Source organism: Symsagittifera roscoffensis, chromosome 7 (genome assembly GCF_963678635.1).
Source record: "Symsagittifera roscoffensis chromosome 7, txSymRosc1.1, whole genome shotgun sequence".
NCBI lineage: Eukaryota > Metazoa > Xenacoelomorpha > Acoela > Convolutidae > Symsagittifera > Symsagittifera roscoffensis.
The window spans coordinates 15538886-15558223 of record NC_087068.1 but is presented as its reverse complement, the minus strand read 5'-3'; the positions used below and the strand labels follow the sequence as shown (position 1 = coordinate 15558223).

Sequence of the window (19338 nt, the reverse complement as noted above, 5' to 3'; positions counted from 1 at the left end):
CAAACTATGTTACTTTATCATTGGTATGTCTCAAACTATGTTACATCATCATTGGTAAATCTCAAACTATGTTACATAATCATTGTTAGGTAAGTCTCAAACTATGTTACATTATCATTGGTAAGTCTCTAACTATGTCACATCATCATTTGTAAATCTCAAACTATGTTACCTCATCATTGTTAGGTAAGTCTCAAACTATGTTACATTATCATTGGTAAGTCTCAAACTATGTTACATCATCATTGGTAAATCTCAAACAATGTTACATAATCATTGTTAGGTAAGTCTCAAACTATGTTACATTATCATTGGTAAGTCTCTAACTATGTCACATCATCATTTGTAAGTCTCAAACTATGTTACATTATCATTGGTAAGTCTCTGACTATGTCACATCATCATTTGTAAATCTCAAACTATGTTACCTCATCATGGTTAGGTAAGTCTCAAACTATGTTAAATTATCATTGGCAAGTCTCAAACTATGTTACATCATCATTGGTAAATCTCAAACTATGTTACATAATCATTGTTAGGTAAGTCTAAAACTATGTTACATTATCATTGGTAAGTCTCTAACTATGTCACATCATCATTTGTAAATCTCAAACTATGTTACATAATCATTGTTAGGTAAGTTTCAAACTATGTTACATTATCATTGTTAGGTAAATCTCAAACTATGTTACATAATCATTGTTAGGTAAGTCTCAAACTATGTTACATTATCATTGGTAAGTCTCAAACTAAGTTACATCATCATTGGTAAATCTCAAACTATGTTACATAATCATTGTTAGGTAAGTCTCAAACTATGTTTCATTATCATTGGTAAGTCTCTAACTATGTCACATCATCATTTGTAAATCTCAAACTATGTTACATAATCATTGTTAGGTAAGTCTCAAACTATGTTACATAATCATTGTTAGGTAAATCTCAAACTATGTTACATAATCATTGTTAGGTAAGTCTCAAACTATGTTACATTATCATTGGTAAGTCTCAAACTACGTTACATCATCATTGGTAAATCTCAAACTATGTTACATAATCATTGTTAGGTAAGTCTCAAACTATGTCACATCATCATTTGTAAATCTCAAACTATGTTACCTCATCATTGTTAGGTAAGTCTCAAACTATGTTATCTCATCATTGTTAGTTAAGTCTCGAACTACGTTACATCATCATTGATAAGTCTAGATTGGGATCTTGTTAAATGTTTGCCGCCTATGATAACTTGTAACGACATTACCCATCTATTAAGAAAGAATTGAACAGTAAAGCATATTCAAATTTTCTACCTTGAAACAAATTAGCCCCTTTTGCAAAAGGGTTCAAATAGTTAACATGAACCCTAGATTGCTATTGTTGGAACACGGGCAGTATGTTATTAGGTTAATAAATTGGAAATCCATCCAAGAATCAGTAATCAATTACATTCAGCTCTTGATTCCAGACAAATCATCAAGAATAGTTTTCTCAAACTACAGCTCTAGTCATAAATGTTATCACAAAGTATGAATTTTATGAAAAAAAGTTTTTCGTCTCTTTCGTATGTTTACCTAATCAATCACCAAAAAATCCGAATTCATTTTATAACAATAGCAAATTGAAGAACGCCTGAACTCTTCTTGTTATTGTTTTTGACATAAAAATTCACACTTAAAATGGTTCGCATTGCGTGTTTGTATTGCAGGTGTGCTGCAGATTTACTGGATCGACACTTTCCTGATGGGGTCGACTGAGTCATCACTGTTCTCGTACTACAGAAGCATATTCACAGAGTCATACGCCATCAAGGTGCTAGAGTAAGTATGTTTCCCTAGCTCGCAAAGAGAAAGCAATTTTCGCGGAGTCACAAATGTAGGTGCATTAAGACTTGTATGATGGGCTTTTAAAAATAATAATGGCTCTAATAATCCGTAGCTCACAGAGCCAACACACCGATTTTACAGAATACAAAAAAGTTTAAAAATCGAATTTGTTAGAGAAAATTGCATCGAAGCTGTTCCAGAAAACTCTTTAGCGCAAAACTTTTTTTTTTACCGTTGAAACATGTTAACTTTTAACTTGTTAAGCTTGAATGGAACAGCTGCTGACAGCAGCCATTTTAGGAGGTGGAATGTGTGTTCTTCTTTAAGGAATTTGACACACCCGGCTGCTGCAACCAAAGGATGCCCTTTTGTAGAAGTAAACTCATTGGAGGTGTAAGAATGTACATTGTTAACAAAGAAAACGTACAAGAACAACTTTAATTCTTTTTCGTCACCAGCGCCAATAGCTAAATGCATAGTTTACGACTACCCTTGGTACCATACGATAAAAATGTAATACATAATACGTAATAAGCATAAGATTACATTATATACGTAAGAAGCATTACCTTATATATCTCATTACACTCCCCCTTCATTAATTTGAAATGTTGAGCAATCAATTTACTGCTCCAATAACATATAAGTACTTTTTACCCTTCATTCAAAATGTCTGTTAATAAGATTCTGTCACTTTTTGCCCTAACAAGGCAAGTCTTAAGTAGTCAATGTTGTTTCAAGGAGTTCACAGTCAAAGAGTCAAGGAGTTCACAGGCTCTCCAACTTCCCTGAAATCTGACGATGTTCTTCCTCGGTCATACCTATTGCTGATAACTCGTCCGTGATATTCTAATCATCTGTCACCATCGGCCTACTCAAATCCCCACTCACACTGGTTATATCCGCAACTCCTTGTATGATTGCTGAAGGCTCTTCGCGGTCGTAACCTAATTGCTCTTTGATCGGCGAATCAATATCACCGTGGGATCTGCTTCCATCGACGTCTACTCGGAGAGCGGTGATGACAATTATGGTATTACCACATGTTGATTGGTCACTAACGCGGCCGGCATGGTTGCCACTGGTGTTAGGTCTAATCAAACTGTTCCTTCAGACCCTGATTCAACCGTTTCCGGTACGACTCCAAACTTGACTCGCCGAGCGCTCTGTGTTGGGCTATTATCACCCTCCGACAGAACTCTGTTGAGCAACTCTCGACCCATTTTGTCAATGGCTTACCTAGTCCGCTGGATTTCAGCCTGAGCCGCTTCGACCATTTCATCCAACCCCGGGTTCTTCCGACTATTGCGAATAGGCGACTCAAGTCTTTGATGAAGTGACGGTAGGCGGAATTCATCGATCGTGTTCCATTGCGAATCAGTTACTAGCACTATTCCCTTCGATTTCTTGTTGATCCTACGTTGCTTGTCTAGTACATCGACGAAATGTCCCAAGAACGGTTTTTCCTAATAGCTGATATCGTCCTGAACGTTATCCGCTCCTTATTAAAAACGACATATCTCTCGGTCAAAGTATTTGTCCTCTGCGTTACTTTTTTAGGACTCGGGATCTTCTTCGGAGTCACTATTTTTTCTTTCTTTCGGGCTCATCTGTCTCCACAATGGCTCGCTCCCCTGGATTGGTTAGTCGTTTTATATGACAACCCTGGGGCCTCTTTTTGGCAACTTAGTGCCCTCGTCCTCCGAGCTGTATTTCGTCTGGGTTACGTTAATAGTTCTAGCATCCGCTGTATCCTTACTGGTGAAAATTGCTCCGTCAGAAATTTCGGTGGTTTGCGGTCTCGTAGTAGGTCGTACTATTGGCTTTGGGGTTCCAGCTAGTGGACTTCTCGTTTTCTCCGGCTCGTCGGTGTGTCTTTTGGTGGCGAGCTAAGACACTACATCTTAACTGGTTCGGGCGTTGCAGTTAACCCCTCCGATTCTTTGCGAGGACTTGTTACCCATCTTGAACACCCAATACCGAGGACTCGTTAGCCGTTTGGCAATTTTAGTTCACTTCATCTTGGCAACTGTGCTCCTTCACTCCTCTTTCGATGTCCATTCTTATTCCGCTATTTTTTTCGGAGCTAGAGTACGGGATTTTTCCTCAAACCTTCGAAAGCTATAAATTGCAGGATCCAGCTCGGAAGCCGATTTCCTTTTCTGGTTTCCTATTGAGTTTTCTACCGACAATAATCCGTCCGAAGAACAGTCGATAACGCTCGGATTATCCACTGATCCTGCCACTTCAGTTGAATTGTCCGCATTCTTGGTCGTTGCTTTTAACGACTCGTTTGGAAGGTCTTGTGATTCCTTTATCTGCCTTCCTCTGATCACTAGGTGCGTCCACTTGCCCCCCAACTGTAACAGTTGGTACAATACTGTGTGGTCGTCGAGACGTATGAGGTTTCCCTCATATCCGGTCATATGTTCCCATTGTACTCTCATCGTCCGGTAATGTGTAATTCGGCATTACTTGGGCCGGAAATATCTTCTTATCCTTATGTAAGGAACATAACACATTTATCCAAGACAAATTATTTGAGGACGCAAGTTTAGGGCCCGTATGCCAAAAGTATTTGACTTCCGGCCAAAATGGTTTTCGAATAGCAAAACTCCCATTGACTGGTGGACAGTTGTTCGAAAACTAAACAAGTGCCGTTTTAAGAGCCAACTTTGATTTTTGGAAAGAGCTTGGCTTGAGGTGTTGCGTATTGTTCGAATACACCGCTCTACAAGCCCTGTTGGCTCGTGGTTACCCACCGGTGCGAATATCAACCGAATAATGTTTTTCGCGCAGAAGTCATCGATGGGTTTCGAGATGAGTACCGATATTTGGTCTGTCCAGATTACTCACGGTATTGCGTGCAACGTAATATAGTTCTTCATATTTTCCAAAAATACCCAAGCCATTGAGCTGGTAGTAATTTGGATTGAAGTTTTCTTAGAAAATCTAGCCACGCACATAATTATGAAAAAATTACCACCCGAAAACGACGGCAACAATCCAGGAAATCTAACTAGTTTCTTGATTTGGTTCCTCTAGCAGATCAATTTTTGTAACTTCCCCTAGGGAATGACCGATTTCAATTTCCTACCGTATTTGATGCAGTCTCGACTATTCGCGGCCGTCAGTTGAATTTGACGGATCATATGAGGTCACCAAAAGTAACTATTTGCCGCTTCCTTCATTTTCCTCATCATAGTTAAGGCCCTTAATTGCGGCGGCATCACCATCTTATCTGCTATTATATCGTTTGATGCGTACAGCTTGTCGAGATAATTGGTAAAATAAGGGTCTAAGTCTCGAATCTAGTTTAATTTATTTGATTGTAATGCTTCAACAATAAAATTTATTATTTTGTCTGCTTTAGTGAGAATTGCAACAAACTCTGGCCACTCAATCAAGGTAAACGGAAACATTTCCGGTGAAATCAAAGTTGATTCAGCGGACGGCTATCTCGGCGAATTAGTCCCTTGGACAATAATGGCGGGTAACTTTTGGGTCTTCTACCATTTTCGATGAAATAAATTTCGCTCCATTTTTGTGCTGCATATTACCTCATGATTTCGATCATTCTCAGCGGTGTTTATTCTAGCCATTGGTTAGAGCAGCGTACTAGTTGCAATATGTTGTGGTACTACCAATGTATTGTCAAGATCTGACATTTTCGTGGCTGCTCTCACTGGGTGCCTAAACAAAGTAACTACCAATCGCATATTCTTTTGGTGGAATATGTTCAATTTCGTCGTCAAAATGTAACAGCTGGTCTACCCACTGTACTAACCGAGCTTGGGTTGTTTTGTGTTTTTCTCACCTGATAAACACAATTACAATGCTTTTTGATCTGTTATTATTTTCAATGGAGCACCAAATATATAATTTTGGTGATGAGGCATTGCCCAAACGACTGCTAAAAGTTCTTAAATATTAAAAATTTACTTTAACTCTGCACCGTTCAGAAACCTGGGTGCATACTAAACGGCTTTCCATCCATCTTCGTGTAATTGCTCTAATACAGTCCCCAGGCCCTGTTTCGAGGCGTCACATTTCACTCTAGTTAGTTTTTGAACGTCAAAATCATGATTTTGGACAAAATCATCCACGATTTCTGTCATCTGCTGAAATGCCTTTTCATGGACTACTCTCTTTTCAAAACGGGAATGTTTTTTCATTAAACTCCTGAACTGTTCAGTGGTAGCGTCAAGACTGAGTATGAACCTAATGAACTGATTAATGGGGCCAATCAATGACCTAATATCCGTTTTATTTTCCGGTTGTTTCATTTTTATGATAGACTCATTTCTTCATTCTACCGGTACGGTAAATTTAGTGAATAAAAAAATCCCAACCACTCTAATTTTTTATAGATTGACGTTCTTTGGAACTCGGGGTTGTAATGAGTATATCATCTAAACATCTAAATCTACGTGCACACCTGGTAAGTGGCCCAACAAAGAATCCATAACCCCTTGGAAGTCGTTAGGCATATCCCCAAACCATATAACCCCGCTTTGATCCGGTGTGTTCCTGTTGAGTTGTCACCAACAATACTAAAATTACATTGCCGGCTGGTAGTTTCGCTCTGAGAATGCGCGTACATCAGGTTGACGACCACATGGGATCAATGGTGTTTCCACTAACAGCTAAAGTTACGTTATCAACCAATTCATTTTTGTTGGGCATCTCAAAGCAATTCTGATAAAAATTTGTTCATTTATTAATTTCGAGTTCAACGCTAATTTCACTGATCCGGTGCAACCATCGGTAAAACAAAACAATTTTCTGTACAATTTCCCAATTTCACAAGGTGGCCCTCTTTTAGCAATATGCCAATTGTATCCTCCATTTGAGGCAATATGTGAACGGTACCCGTTTGCCCCTAACCTGTATCGGACGCTGCGATTCGTGAAAATGCGTTCACAATTTGCGTTTTGTATTACTCTCTTTTGTTCAAACAAATCGTTAAAAATCGGCAAAAAATACTTAAAGAAATTACGTTGGATTGGAGGGTATTTTATTTCCAAGCAATCAATCCCTTGCTCAACTTCGTTGACCGACTATGCCATCGGTTTCTGCCAAACTTCGATTCCCAAATGCGGTTCGACATTTTTCCAATGATTATTGATTGGCCGTCTCTGGTAATAAACAGTTCCGCGCTTTTTGCTAATCATCCTTCGGACCTAATATCGATGAGGATTCTTCCGATTATTTTGACCGTGCCATCAGTCGCACTAAAGAATGCATTTTTCAAATGTCCCGGGACCGAACGATTCTTTATAAATCTGTCCTGAGTTTTGAGCTCGTGTAATTTTGTCAGCTAGATGAAAGACACCCACCAGGCTAGTGCAATCTGACGAGAAATTCAGTTTGCAAGGGTTTTTCCCCATTTGAACAATTTTCTATTTTGTTACCAGTTTTGTCCCACGCCGTTCGTATCGCGATAACGCCAAACTCCTAATCACACTTCTCTTCATTACAATTTTTCATTATATTCGTTTTGTACTGAGTAAACTCAAATTTGTCGATTGGGAAAATTGTTCCGAAATTCTTCATTTCGCATATTGAATATAAACACATCCCAAACTAAAGACTCCTCTTTCGGGCCAAAGTCACACCCTCGGGATAGATCACTTAATGCTCCATAAAACTGTTCAATCCCCTAGTTTTCACGTTGTTTTATCCCGAAGAGGTTAAATCTACAGTTGAGCTTCTTCCGTCCCAATAGGTTCTTCCAAGGGTACACATTCTCCGGTAGCGTATTTGCTGCAAATATATAGTCAATGTCTATCTCTTCCATGGCAATTACGACGAGTTGGAATTTTTGCGCCCAATCTTGCCAAGGTACCGGCGGCTCCTGAGTCGGTCCGCATCTAGTCCACAGTAACTCGATTGCGTTTGTGACTGCCTCACGTAGAAGTATACTCATTGGAGGTGTGATAATGTCTATTGTCAACAAAGAAAACGTAAAAGAACAACTTTAATTCTTTTTCGTCACCAGCGCCAATGACTAAACGCGTAATTTATACAATAACAATTTAATACTTATTACTTAATAAGCATAAATTACTTAATACACCTCACTACACCCTTTGGAACTGATTTACGACTTCTGTTTTCGGACACCGTAGAAATATTCTGAAAGCAAGATTAATCAGACGCATTGAAAAGAATTCAAAATTGGCCCAAAAACAGCAAATAAAAAACAATTTTGCCTATTTAGCGCCTCATTGGGGTTTAAGGAGAGCTCAGTTATGTATTTGGTGGAATTAAAAAAACTTGATGGAATGCTTGGAATTATTCTTGAGAAAAAATCATAGGTCCGGATCTAATCATATTAATTCACCAGCCCGGAATATGCTTGGCTATGTTACCGCCAAGTCATAAGCTACCAAACAGCTATAAGGGAATGACCCGATTGTTACTTATTGTTCCAATTTTCAAAAAAAGTAACGGTACCAATCGCCTTTGAAAATAGTTGCGAAATATATCACTTTAAACTTAAAATTACATGCAGGCGAACGTATTCAAAGCGTAAGGTACGAATTAATCTGACTCAGAATTTCAAACTTGGTCGAAAATTGAGTTATTCAGATTTTGGCACTGCGCGTCGGGTTTAAAAGGAGTGGTAATTTTCAGGGCTCTTCTCTGATATTCGAAATGTTTCTTAACTTAGGCTTCATAATTCTGCAAACAACATAAAAAAAGTTAAGCGTTTTTATTTTCCACTCACTTTCATTGAAAAAAAAAACAACAAAACGGGATCGGTAGACCTAAACACATGTTTAATAATTTCTTTCATGACTTCTGACTAAATAGCTTCAAGGTTAGCCTTAGGTTCGCTGATGAAAAAATTAACAATTTGTCTGTTTTTTTCTATCATAGAAATAAACTAGCAAGATGGCAAATGCAAACGATAACCCAAAAATAACAAATTGTTCTTTTTTCTAATTTTGTATTCAATTAGCGAAGACTGATTAAATATGTGAACAGAAGTTATAAAAATTTTCACCACAAAACGTTCTTCAGTTTTTCGTAGTAGTTTTATGGCATTTTCATTCAACTTCCAAGTGTTACAGCTCGGTTTCATTGTAGTTTTTTGAATCTTTTTTTTCTTTTTTCTTCGATTTGTGATGTCGTTTTTGACGCTTTTCTGTTCCTAGAAACCCTTTCATAGCAGCGACATAGTAAAAACTCCCGACTAGATTAGCAGCCAAAAACAGGCACAGCAAAACCCAGAAAGTAATTCTCATCCAAAGCGGCGTCATATATCCAATCGCTATTGTATCTGGCTCGAAGAAGTCCAGCGGTATGCATATGTAATCTGTGATTCCACTTGACCTTTTAAGATGGGTGCAAACATCAGTTCCACTGCAACCTAGGGTTTTTTTCGGGTCATTGTACCACTCTATTATTTTCGCCCAGTGTTTTCACAATTTTCATCATGTTCTTATCAATTGAGAAAGTGAAAATACGTTATTATGCAAGTTGAATTTTTTACTGGTAGAATTTCGGTTCAATTATGGATGAAGTGTTTAAGAAAGACATACAATAAAACCGAGGCTTCGAAAAATTTTTAAGTCGCCTTTCTTCGTTATTATTTTTACTTTCTATGATTGGTACAGATTTTCATATGTCACTTTCAGATTTCAGAATTTCCATATTTTTAATTTTTTGTTATTGTTTTTTATTTATTTTATATTTCTTATTTTTATAATAGTCATTTTGGAGTTTTTATATATATATTTTTTTAATATTCTTTATTTTAAAAAATTTAGAGTTTTTTTTGTTAATTTTAAGCGGAAAAAAGACCCCAACCTGTATCATGACAGCTTCTGATTCTCACATTAAACCTCGTTCCCAAAATTACAGAATCCTTCAACTCCACGACGCAATAATACACCCCTATGTCTCTTTCTTGAATGTCTTTAAGTTTCAAAGAGGCGCCTTCAATCGAATATTTTGAGTTCGTTAAACCATGATCAATTCTTCGTCCTTCGGGAGTGACGAAGTAGAAATAGACTGGATCGTTCTCGTGAACTGTCTGTGAGCCGAGAAGGTCTTTCTTGATTCGGCAACTGAGTGTTTTTGTGTCGCCTGGTTCCATAAAAACTTGTTTTGTTTTCTCGTCAAATTGGTCAGCTGTCAGAGCTTCGATGAGACGGGAGTTCTCTAGCCTTAAACAATGCTAAAACATCAGAAGACGTTTCCTTCTTATTTTGGAATTACATTTTAAAAAAATTAGAGATTTTTTTTGTTCTCAGATAGCTCCTAATCAGAGGCGGATCTAAGATTTTCTCAAGGGGGGGGGGGGGGTGGGGGGTCGCGGATTTTCAAAATTTATTCGAAAGTTTGTCGACTTTTTTTGTACTTAAAAGACCCTGGTTGCGCCAAATTTTTTGCGCCGCGTTTTGAAAAAAAGAACAGGCCAAAAAAAAAACGTTTTCAGGCACTTTTTGAAAATGTTTGCCTACCCCCCCCCCCCCCCCCCCCCGCCCCTAAATCCGCCCCTGCTCCTAAACATTTTTGATGTTCTAACGTTTTTGAAGTATAAATTTTTGTGATTTTTGCAGTCCAGCCTCAATTGAGCTTTAGAAACAAAAAAGATTTCACGGGTACCTAAAAAATAAGTTTTTAGAAAACTCTTCTTAATTTTTTTCAATATTTCGATTTTGACAAAACTTATCATTCTAAATAAGAGAAAAACTGTTGTAGCTGAAACGAAAAATATCAATTTAAAGATTTATTCAAACTTGGGACTGTATTTCTTTTTCCTCGTGTCTTCTGCTGAGGAGTATGTCCTGACATTGTACCCTAAGTTGGTCATGTCTTTCGCCCTCCATAGATTTTCACAGTCCACTAATTCCACTGTCACTGTTGCCACTTCACACGCCATATGAGGACACAAACTACAAGCATCAAAAGCAGTTTTAAATCAGAATAATGGACCAAAAAATTGTGGATTCTGCGACAGGTTTTTGAGAGTTCGCGGAATAAAGACGAAGAATCAGCCTACACTGAAGCAGGGGCGGATTTAGGGGGGGGGCGGGGGGGGGGGGGGCGGACGCCCCCCCCCCTCAGGGATTCGACCCCCTGCCGACCCAAAGGGTCCCCCCTTTGATATTTTTTCAGAAATCCATTTTTGGCCGACCGACCCTAAAATTTTTCTAAAGGCGCCTTTGGCGCCAATATATACTAACTTTGAGGGGGAGCGCGCGCCAAAAAAAACGCAATTTTTTTGTCAACATTTTTCAAAAATTGCCCAAAAACGGCTTTTTTGACTGTTTTTTCAAAAATTTGCCTGCGGCGCAGAACATTTTGCCAAAGTAGGGGCAAAACAGTGCTTTGGGAGAGCTCGAAAAATCAATTTGGTCGACCTAAAAAAAAAAAAGGTCGTCAAAATTTTGGAAAATTTTTTGAAAATCCGCCCCCGCCCCTCGAGAAAATCCTAGATCCGCCCCTGCACTGAAGCATAATAATATGCTACGCAAAATGAAACACCTATAGGAATCGTAATGCTCCTCCCCCTTCAAGCTTTTTAACTTTATTTTAAGCTGAAATTTTTCGCTCATAAGAATCCAGCATTAACATTCAAATATTGCAGCATTTTACAATTCAAATTTTGCGGAGGAAGATCTTAACTTGGTTGATTTATGAGAGAGGATGTTAACTTGATCCAAAACTTTTGGTAGCAAACAAATATTTTGAGACAAACTAAATTGCCAACTTCATTGAACTAATCACCAAATTAATCAATTGGGATGAAATCTTACCTGTATTTCCAACCATGGTAATCTGGATCAGTCACGTTGTCTCCTAAACCAGAACTTCTATTTTTGCATCCTCGCCAACCAGTGCCCTTCACCCCATCCATCGCTATTCGACTCTCTGGACTTTCGTCAAAGAGCACTCTTAAATTTCTTTCGAAACCCTCCATATGCAAAGATACTTCATTTGAAGCGACTTTGTCAAGTTTTGTTAAGTTCAACGCACACACAGCCGATTGTTTCTTCATACCAAAAACGTTGCCATCTTCTGAAAATTGACATTCTTTTGTGGTGTTATGAATAAAAACATTTCCCATTTGCAATCCGTAACTTATGATAACTAAAAATAAACCGGTTAGTGATGATTTCAGAGATATATCGCCATTTGCGAAAAGAACAACGTCGGCTGCTTGTTCGAACACTTCTTGCTTCATCATCAAAATAATGAAAACTCTGATTTAGAAATTATTCGAAAAAACTGGAAAAAAAGATAAGTCATTTTTTGAGTAAAATCTCACATAGTGAGTACAATAATGATGTGCAACTTATGCACTGATCGGTTAGCATGCTCATATTGATGAAATGGTCCAGAGATTGTTTCATTGTAGTCTTCTGCTGGTCATAAAATTTGCGAAAACCTGTAAAGGTAGAAAACTGGTCCATGTGAACAATCCCCGCCTATATTACACAACGACCAATATCCACAGCTAAAATAAACGAATCCATCTGTTTAACATATCAGAAGACTATTGAACCTAACAACTGATTTGGAAAAAAACAGAGCAGTGCTGGATCTAGTTTGTTTCAAAAATGCGCCATAAGAAAGGACCTGATTATCGATCTAAAATGTCCAGACTATCAACCAAATTTTAATTGACAAAAATATTTTCTTAACTAATACCCTCTGATATCTAGTAACGAACATCCAACCCAATGAATAATTGATAAAGCGATTTAGCATATTAGCATAAGCAAACTTTGTACCTAACAACGAATTTCCCCTGCTTTGGAATAGGTTACAAGGGGTATAACTATAGGGATCCGGGAAAGCTGCCAATGTTTGATCCATTATAACATTTTTGCTCTAATTTTTTTGTAGAACCAAGCATGTCAAAGCCTTGATCTAATCAGTATATATCTCCTGTCTAGAATTTCTATTAGATCTTCTGAAGTAGCTTTCAATGATTTATTGTTTTTAGGAGCCTGGCGCACGACAACTCCTCCCTCGAACTGTCGCCCAAGTTCCCACGCATCACCATGTGTGAGTTCGAAGTGCGGTCGGTGGGGGAACTGCTCACATACAATGTGCAGTGTGTGCTGCCTTTGAATCTGTTCAACGAGAAGATATTCCTCTTTCTCTGGATGTGGATTATGTTCGTACTCATCATGACTGTCATCAACATGTTCGGTGAGAGACGAAATTTTTGAATTCAGGGACCGACATAGGATGTTTTCCAGTAAAACATTAAAAAAACTTACAATCAGAGCATCAAAGTCTGAGACCTCGAGAGGACAGACAACGGGAGAAGCCAAAAAAGGGGGTTCAAAAATGGAAAATATTTGCCCTCCGCTCATTTTCTTCTCCTTTAATCCACTCCGGTTAGATTTGTGCAAAAGAGAGCTCGAACTTCGCTTTGGATTTTTCGACCAAAAACAATGCGTTCATCTGTTCGACAAGCCCCCCCCCCCCCCCGCACTCAACAAGTCACAAAAAATCTTGAAGCCGATGGGTTCAAATCGGATTTAGTAAAAAAAGGCTCCTTGGTTGATCCTGCTTTCAAAATCTTGAAAGGGAAATCTTCCCTATCTTCCCTTTTACTTGCATTACTCATCGGCTTAAAAACTAGGCTTCAACCCCCAAAACTGTTCCTCGTTATTTTCCTCCATCTCAAGTTTTCTGCTTGTTAGTGTTAATATATATATTTTTTGTCCATGAAGATTGATACTAAACTATTGAATACAGTTTTTTGTAATGTTTCAGAAATTTATGACTTCTCAAAAATAAAGCTGCAGAATATGAGAGCGGTCTAACATATTTTCTCAGATAAACCGGTAATATTTCATTACAAAATCTCGGGTTACCTAGCCAGGAGAAATCCAGAGACATTCTGCCAAGGTTTAAAGAATCTTAGTCATCCCCGTGCTTCCTGGCAGCCGCTGGTAGAAAGTTTGGTCTTTTTCATTCACAAAAAAAAACTGTTGTTATTCTTTGCTTGCCATAAACTAGTCAATGCAAAACTCAAAATCTTGTATTTATTACTAAAAAAATACTGAGCTCCTGCTATGTTTGTAATATTTCTGAGGAATCTATGAAATAAACAGTCTGAAAACTCTCATTTCAAAATAAATTTTTGTCAGATTCCACAAAAGTTTCATTTTACGCAGCGTTGTTTCTGAAAAAAAAACATTTGTTTCTGAAAACATACGAAAAACTATCCTCACCAATTTTGCATCAGTGATTCATGAAAAAAACTCTAATTGAAACACATGAAAAAAGTGAATAGAAGTCAATCGGGGACTTTCTCAAAGGGGAGGGGAAATGAAAACTTTGTCGCATTTTTTGGCTAACAAATGTCATAGTGCTAAATCAATTATCCAAGTCTATTTAGTTCTTGGTAGTTCCTTTTGTCAATAATTTCATTTCATTTCAAGGCTAGACATCTTTGGCAGGTGTTTGGCCTTCGAAATGTTTGACACCTTCGGCTATTATCTAAAACATTGTCTCGTTTGATCTAAGCTATAATCAAGTTGCATTTTCTGGAAGTCTTAATTCAAGTATCGAATTAGCGTTTTTCACATGGCGCACTCAACAGGCCCAAGTGGGGGGAAAACCCACTAGAAATTCAACCATTTTGGTCGGCTAAAATTGCGGAACCTCCCATGTTATGGGCATTTTGGTTGAATCGCTTCTAGTGGGAAGTAGTCGCGAAACATTCCAGAAATCCAAATAATTATTACTACGCGGTTTATACTGGACGCCACGCAGATAGCGGCGTTGACGGAAGAAGTGGATGGAAAAAACAGGTTAGCGGGGGAACAAACCTTAATCTCGAACTTTTACCTTTGCCCGGGGGAGAAAGGACAGGAGGAAGTTCACAAACGTAGACCATATCTGGAATTGGGAGACGAACGTTATCCGAGGGTGCTCGATGTGATGGAGGGGGAATTAAAAAAGGAACGAAGTTAAATCTACGAAGTATTTCAGCTGTTGTCGAGAAAGCGGAGAATCAGGGGATCATTGGAGGAATTTCATACAGTTCTTCGTGGATTGGGGGCGCGTTTTTCATTCGGGAACAGGAGTCACGAGAGTTACGCGATGTTTTCATCGTTAATATGACGAATCGTGAGGCCCAAAACGAGTTGTGCAGGGCCACAAAAACCCCGGAAGAAGCGTGGCGGATCGCTCTCTCTTACGATCGAGAGGACAAATACGCTAAAACTTACGTTATGACCGGAGGCACAGCGTCGAGCAGTACCGGAGGCGGCGGAATACAAATCAAATCGGAATCGGAGGAAACTATTTGAGGAAGATATCGAAGTAACCGGGGGAGAGTACGGGGCCAAACGCAAGGCCGAGGATCTTACCGAGGGGCAATACACGGGAGACCGGAGGTGCTATAATTGCGACAAACCCGGGTTCACGAGAGAACACATGAGCGAGTTTGCTGCCACGAATGTGACCGGCAAATTCTGCCGGAAAAATGGGCATTTTGAACGGAACTGTCGGGCCAAGAAAAACAATAGTGGGAGTTCATCGGTCGGGATTATTAAGGGGCAGGATAGTCAGGAACGATTTGAATAGGAAGAAACGGGGGACGAAGGTTATTTGAAGGATTTTAAATCGCGATTATGGGAATAATCCAATAATCTCATGAAAATGGAGCTGGCATCGAATGGTTGGAGTACAACTGCTGTAATCACGGTAATTGGAGGAGCTCGACCATCCATCATCGGACGAGACTAGTTGACCCTCTTAGGATTGCAGTTAGTCCAGAGAAAGCCGGGTCAAGAAGTGATGGCGATCCAGGACAGAGCCGGTGACGACGACTACGACGTCAAGTTGGAGAAGTGCAGGATTACAAGTAAGCAATTCACTAATCTCTTTAAATGTGTGGAAAAAAATACGTAATTATAAAGTGCAGGCTGACTTTTTTGCTAATCTGACACCGATTCAACAAAAGGAACGAAGGATCCCAATCACGCTGCAAGAGAAGGTTGACGGGGAGATTGATAAACTAATTAAACAAGGGCATATAGAAAAATTGGAAGAATCTTTAGACAAATTTTTTGTATCACCGATTGTAATCACGGTGAAGAAGGACGACTCGGTAAAACTCGCACTGGAGGCACGTGAATTGAATAAGCAAGTACAAAAAAATAAATACCTAAAGCCGAACATTGAACAACTAATGAACGCCGTCGGTCAAACGATAAGTGAAAAGAAATTGGGCGAAAGACTTTGGATTTCACCTACGCGTAGGGACAACGGCCGCTAAGTTAACATACCAGCTTACCTTGTAATTTCTCATTAGTAGGCGGAAAATTGACCGGATCGTATAGGTTCAAAACCGGATTCTATGGCCTAACCACAATGCCGGCGGAATTTCAACGAGTAATGGATTCCATCCTTTCGGAATATCCACAGGCGCATGCGTTTATCGATGAGATCTTAGTTGTTAAAAAGATTCGGAAATCGAACGTATATCAACCGTGGAAAAAATCCTACGGAAGTTAGACAAAGAAAAATTGTCATTGAAGCTAACAAAATGTAATTTCGCCCAAACCGCTCATTCGGAAAACGGAGCCAGTCGAAGCACTCAAACCGCCTCGCACACTATCTCAACTAAATTCGCTTATTGGGCCATTTCATAGTCTGCACAAAACTTACCAGCGTTGGCGGAATCACCAGCACCGCTATGACCGTTACTTAGCAAGAAAAACGAATATACCTGGACAACGGAGTGTCAGGAAGTATTAGCAATTTTGAAACGGCATGTAGCGAATATCGTGGAGCTTAGGCATTTTGATGTACATAAGGGTATTTGGATAGTGCGCGACGCTAGCCACAACGGAGTGGGGGCTGTACTAGAGCAACTTAGTATCGAAGGTTGGAGACCATTTTCATTTGCATCGCTGTACTTGAATGACGCCGAAAAGCGGTATTCAACAAACAAACTAAATTTTTGTTGAAATAAATAAATTTTTGTTGAATCTATGAAATAAACAGTCTGAAACTCTCATTTCAAAATAAACTTTTGTCAGATTCCACAAAAGTTTCATTTTACGCAGCTTTGTTTCTGAAAAAAAAAAACATTTGTTTCTGAAAACATACGAAAAACTATCCTCACCAATTTTGCATCAGTGATTCATGAAAAAAACTCTAATTGAAACACATGAAAAAAGTGAATAGAAGTCAATCGGGGACTTTCTCAAAGGGGAGGGGAAATGAAAACTTTGTCGCATTTTTTGGCTAACAAATGTCATAGTGCTAAATCAATTATCCAAGTCTATTTAGTTCTTGGTAGTTCCTTTTGTCAATAATTGCATTTCATTTCAAGGCTAGACATCTTTGGCAGGTGTTTGGCCTTCGAAATGTTTGCCACCTTCGGCTATTATCTAAAACATTGTCTCGTTTGATCTAAGCTATAATCAAGTTGCATTTTCTGGAAGTCTTAATTCAAGTATCGAATTAGCGTTTTTCACATGGCGCACTCAACAGGCCCAAGTGGGGGGAAAACCCACTAGAAATTCAACCATTTTGGTCGGCTAAAATTGCGGAACCTCCCATGTTATGGGCATTTTGGTTGAATCGCTTCTAGTGGGAAGTAGTCGCGAAACATTAACCTGGCGCATACCATTATGTCTATAGTTCCTCGTAATTGTAAAGTTGTTTCTAAATCCAGAGCATTACCAGAGTTATTCAATCTTCGCTTCATTGAATCGCAATACTCGTCAGACCCTCAGCTGGAAGCTATTTATCAATTAATTAAATCAAAAGACCCGGAAGCTATGAACCGTTACTAAGCAAAATTTGTAAATGATTTTCACAGTAAAGAAAATTGCTTTTGGATGGATGATAAATTAGTTATCCCAAATTCTCTGCACAAAGCGATCAATAATTGGTTACACTAGTATCATCATGGGAAGAGTAAAATGTTTGCGGCGGAGAAGGGTAATTGAATGACGCCGTACATCCATCGGAACATCGCTTCCATTGCAGAAAAATGCCTGGAGTGTTTACTCGGCGGTAAGAATTTAAAATCTATGTGTTTTAAAAGGGACCTAGGCAAAATATCCGAACCTAAATAGCCTAATGAGGCCGTCCAGCTGGACTTTAGGGACGCATAAACAACCTGCAGGAATCAAAAAAATACTTGATAGTAGCAGTTCATAGATTTTTGAGATGGTCATCCGCAATGGTCCGCAATACAAACCATTCGGTCAAAATTCTTAAATTTCTTTTAAAATACATAAATAATCATGGGGTGCCAAGGAAGATTCATGTTGAACAAGGGACAACTTTCATGTCGAAAGATGTTGAAAGGTTTTGCCATGCCGATGGCATTGAAATTGTACAGTCGCCGGTTAATGACCACTGAGCCACCAGTTGCGTAGAAAAAACAACTAGGAGCTTGAAAAACTCCATTCTGACTTACGCATGGAACCGAAACAACCAAAACCGTTGGACAAAAGGGTGGAGAGAGCCCTCGGAGCTTTGAGATTTATTCCGAATGCGACACTAAAAAAACGTCATTCGAAGCACACCACATAAGGGAGGCGAAAACCGTACTTCAAAATTTAACTAAAAAGCCATCGCTAAGAAATTTGAATTGCTCGAAGATTATAAAGTCTAAATCTGCCTGTTTAGACGAATAAGATTCCGAAGCACAAAAAGTGCCGAAGCCGGCCGACACCAATTGGGACATGAGGTCTGACAATGAGTATGGGGGGACAAAAGACGAAACCACCCACTCACCCTATCGACACCACAAGCAGTAAACCAGGCAGATGAGTCGACGGCAAAATTCTTTCGAGGACCAGGCGACGGAGCGGGCCCATCCCGCAAGGTATTTCACAGTACCGGAGAAGGAAAATTTAAGCGGGTACAGAAAATACCAAAATTGTGGCGGACAGGACGCATACGCTTAAAATGAATTAAGTTACCTTGCTTAGGAAACCCGGAGTTTCAGTACGAAAAGCAACTACGACGAAAAAACGAGTCCAAACAAGTTGTACCAAAAACCACCAACGGAATTACGAAATAAGATAGCGGACTCGAAGAAACGGGAGGTGACGAGTAGCAAAGTGAAAATAAGCAAAAGCAAAAATAAGGGCAGACGAATTGACTATGAGGAGTCAGACTCAGAGAGTGACGGCCAACCGTTGGCATTGAGGCGGATTGGAGCAAACTTGCCATTGGCATCATTACCGGAGTTACAGGTCAAGGGAATACGGCGCGAGCGATTACCGAGCGGACAGCCATTGAACAGGAAGCTGAAACGAGTACTACGGGCGCAAGGACGGAGAGCGGAAAATCAAAGAAAAAGACTGGGCAAGGAGCGACGCACGTTGAAGGCTGATCCGGAAACGGTAACGACGGCGGGCGAAGGGAAAAGACGACCAAAGAAACCAAGGCTATTATCATTTTAAAGCCAAAATTCGGGGAGTGATACGGGGTCGAGAAAATTAGCAGGAAGCGAACGGCTGTGACGAAAATGGGCGGGGTCAAGATCGACCATATATCACGA

At 39.3% G+C, this 19338-nt stretch overlaps 2 protein-coding genes across 4 annotated transcripts in view; one reads left to right on the top strand and one right to left on the bottom strand.

Annotated features, from left to right (window-relative positions):
* The window catches only part of LOC134851641 (uncharacterized), a 35157-nt gene extending 23303 nt beyond the window's left edge, over positions 1-11854 (bottom strand). Inside the window, exons 1-4 of one of the 3 annotated variants that reach the window (XR_010164245.1) lie at positions 11597-11854; positions 10577-10732; positions 9642-10011; positions 8705-9201 (exon numbers count right to left, since the gene is read on the bottom strand). Coding sequence is in view for 2 of the 3 variants with exons in the window: in XM_063867816.1 (XP_063723886.1) it covers positions 8897-9201; positions 9642-10000; positions 10577-10732; positions 11597-11838 (1062 nt within the window). In the remaining variant the exon portion in view is untranslated. Of the gene's footprint in view, positions 1-8704; positions 9202-9641; positions 10012-10576; positions 10733-11596 lie in introns of those variants that run through there. The other 2 variants (XM_063867816.1, XM_063867817.1) reach the window with 2 other exon arrangements.
* Positions 1-19338, top strand: part of LOC134851639 (innexin-7-like) — a 73605-nt gene that overhangs the window by 29162 nt on the left and 25105 nt on the right. Inside the window, exons 5-6 of the mRNA XM_063867812.1 lie at positions 1706-1817; positions 12790-12998. Coding sequence (XP_063723882.1) covers positions 1706-1817; positions 12790-12998 — 321 coding nt within the window. The remainder of the gene's footprint in view (positions 1-1705; positions 1818-12789; positions 12999-19338) is intronic.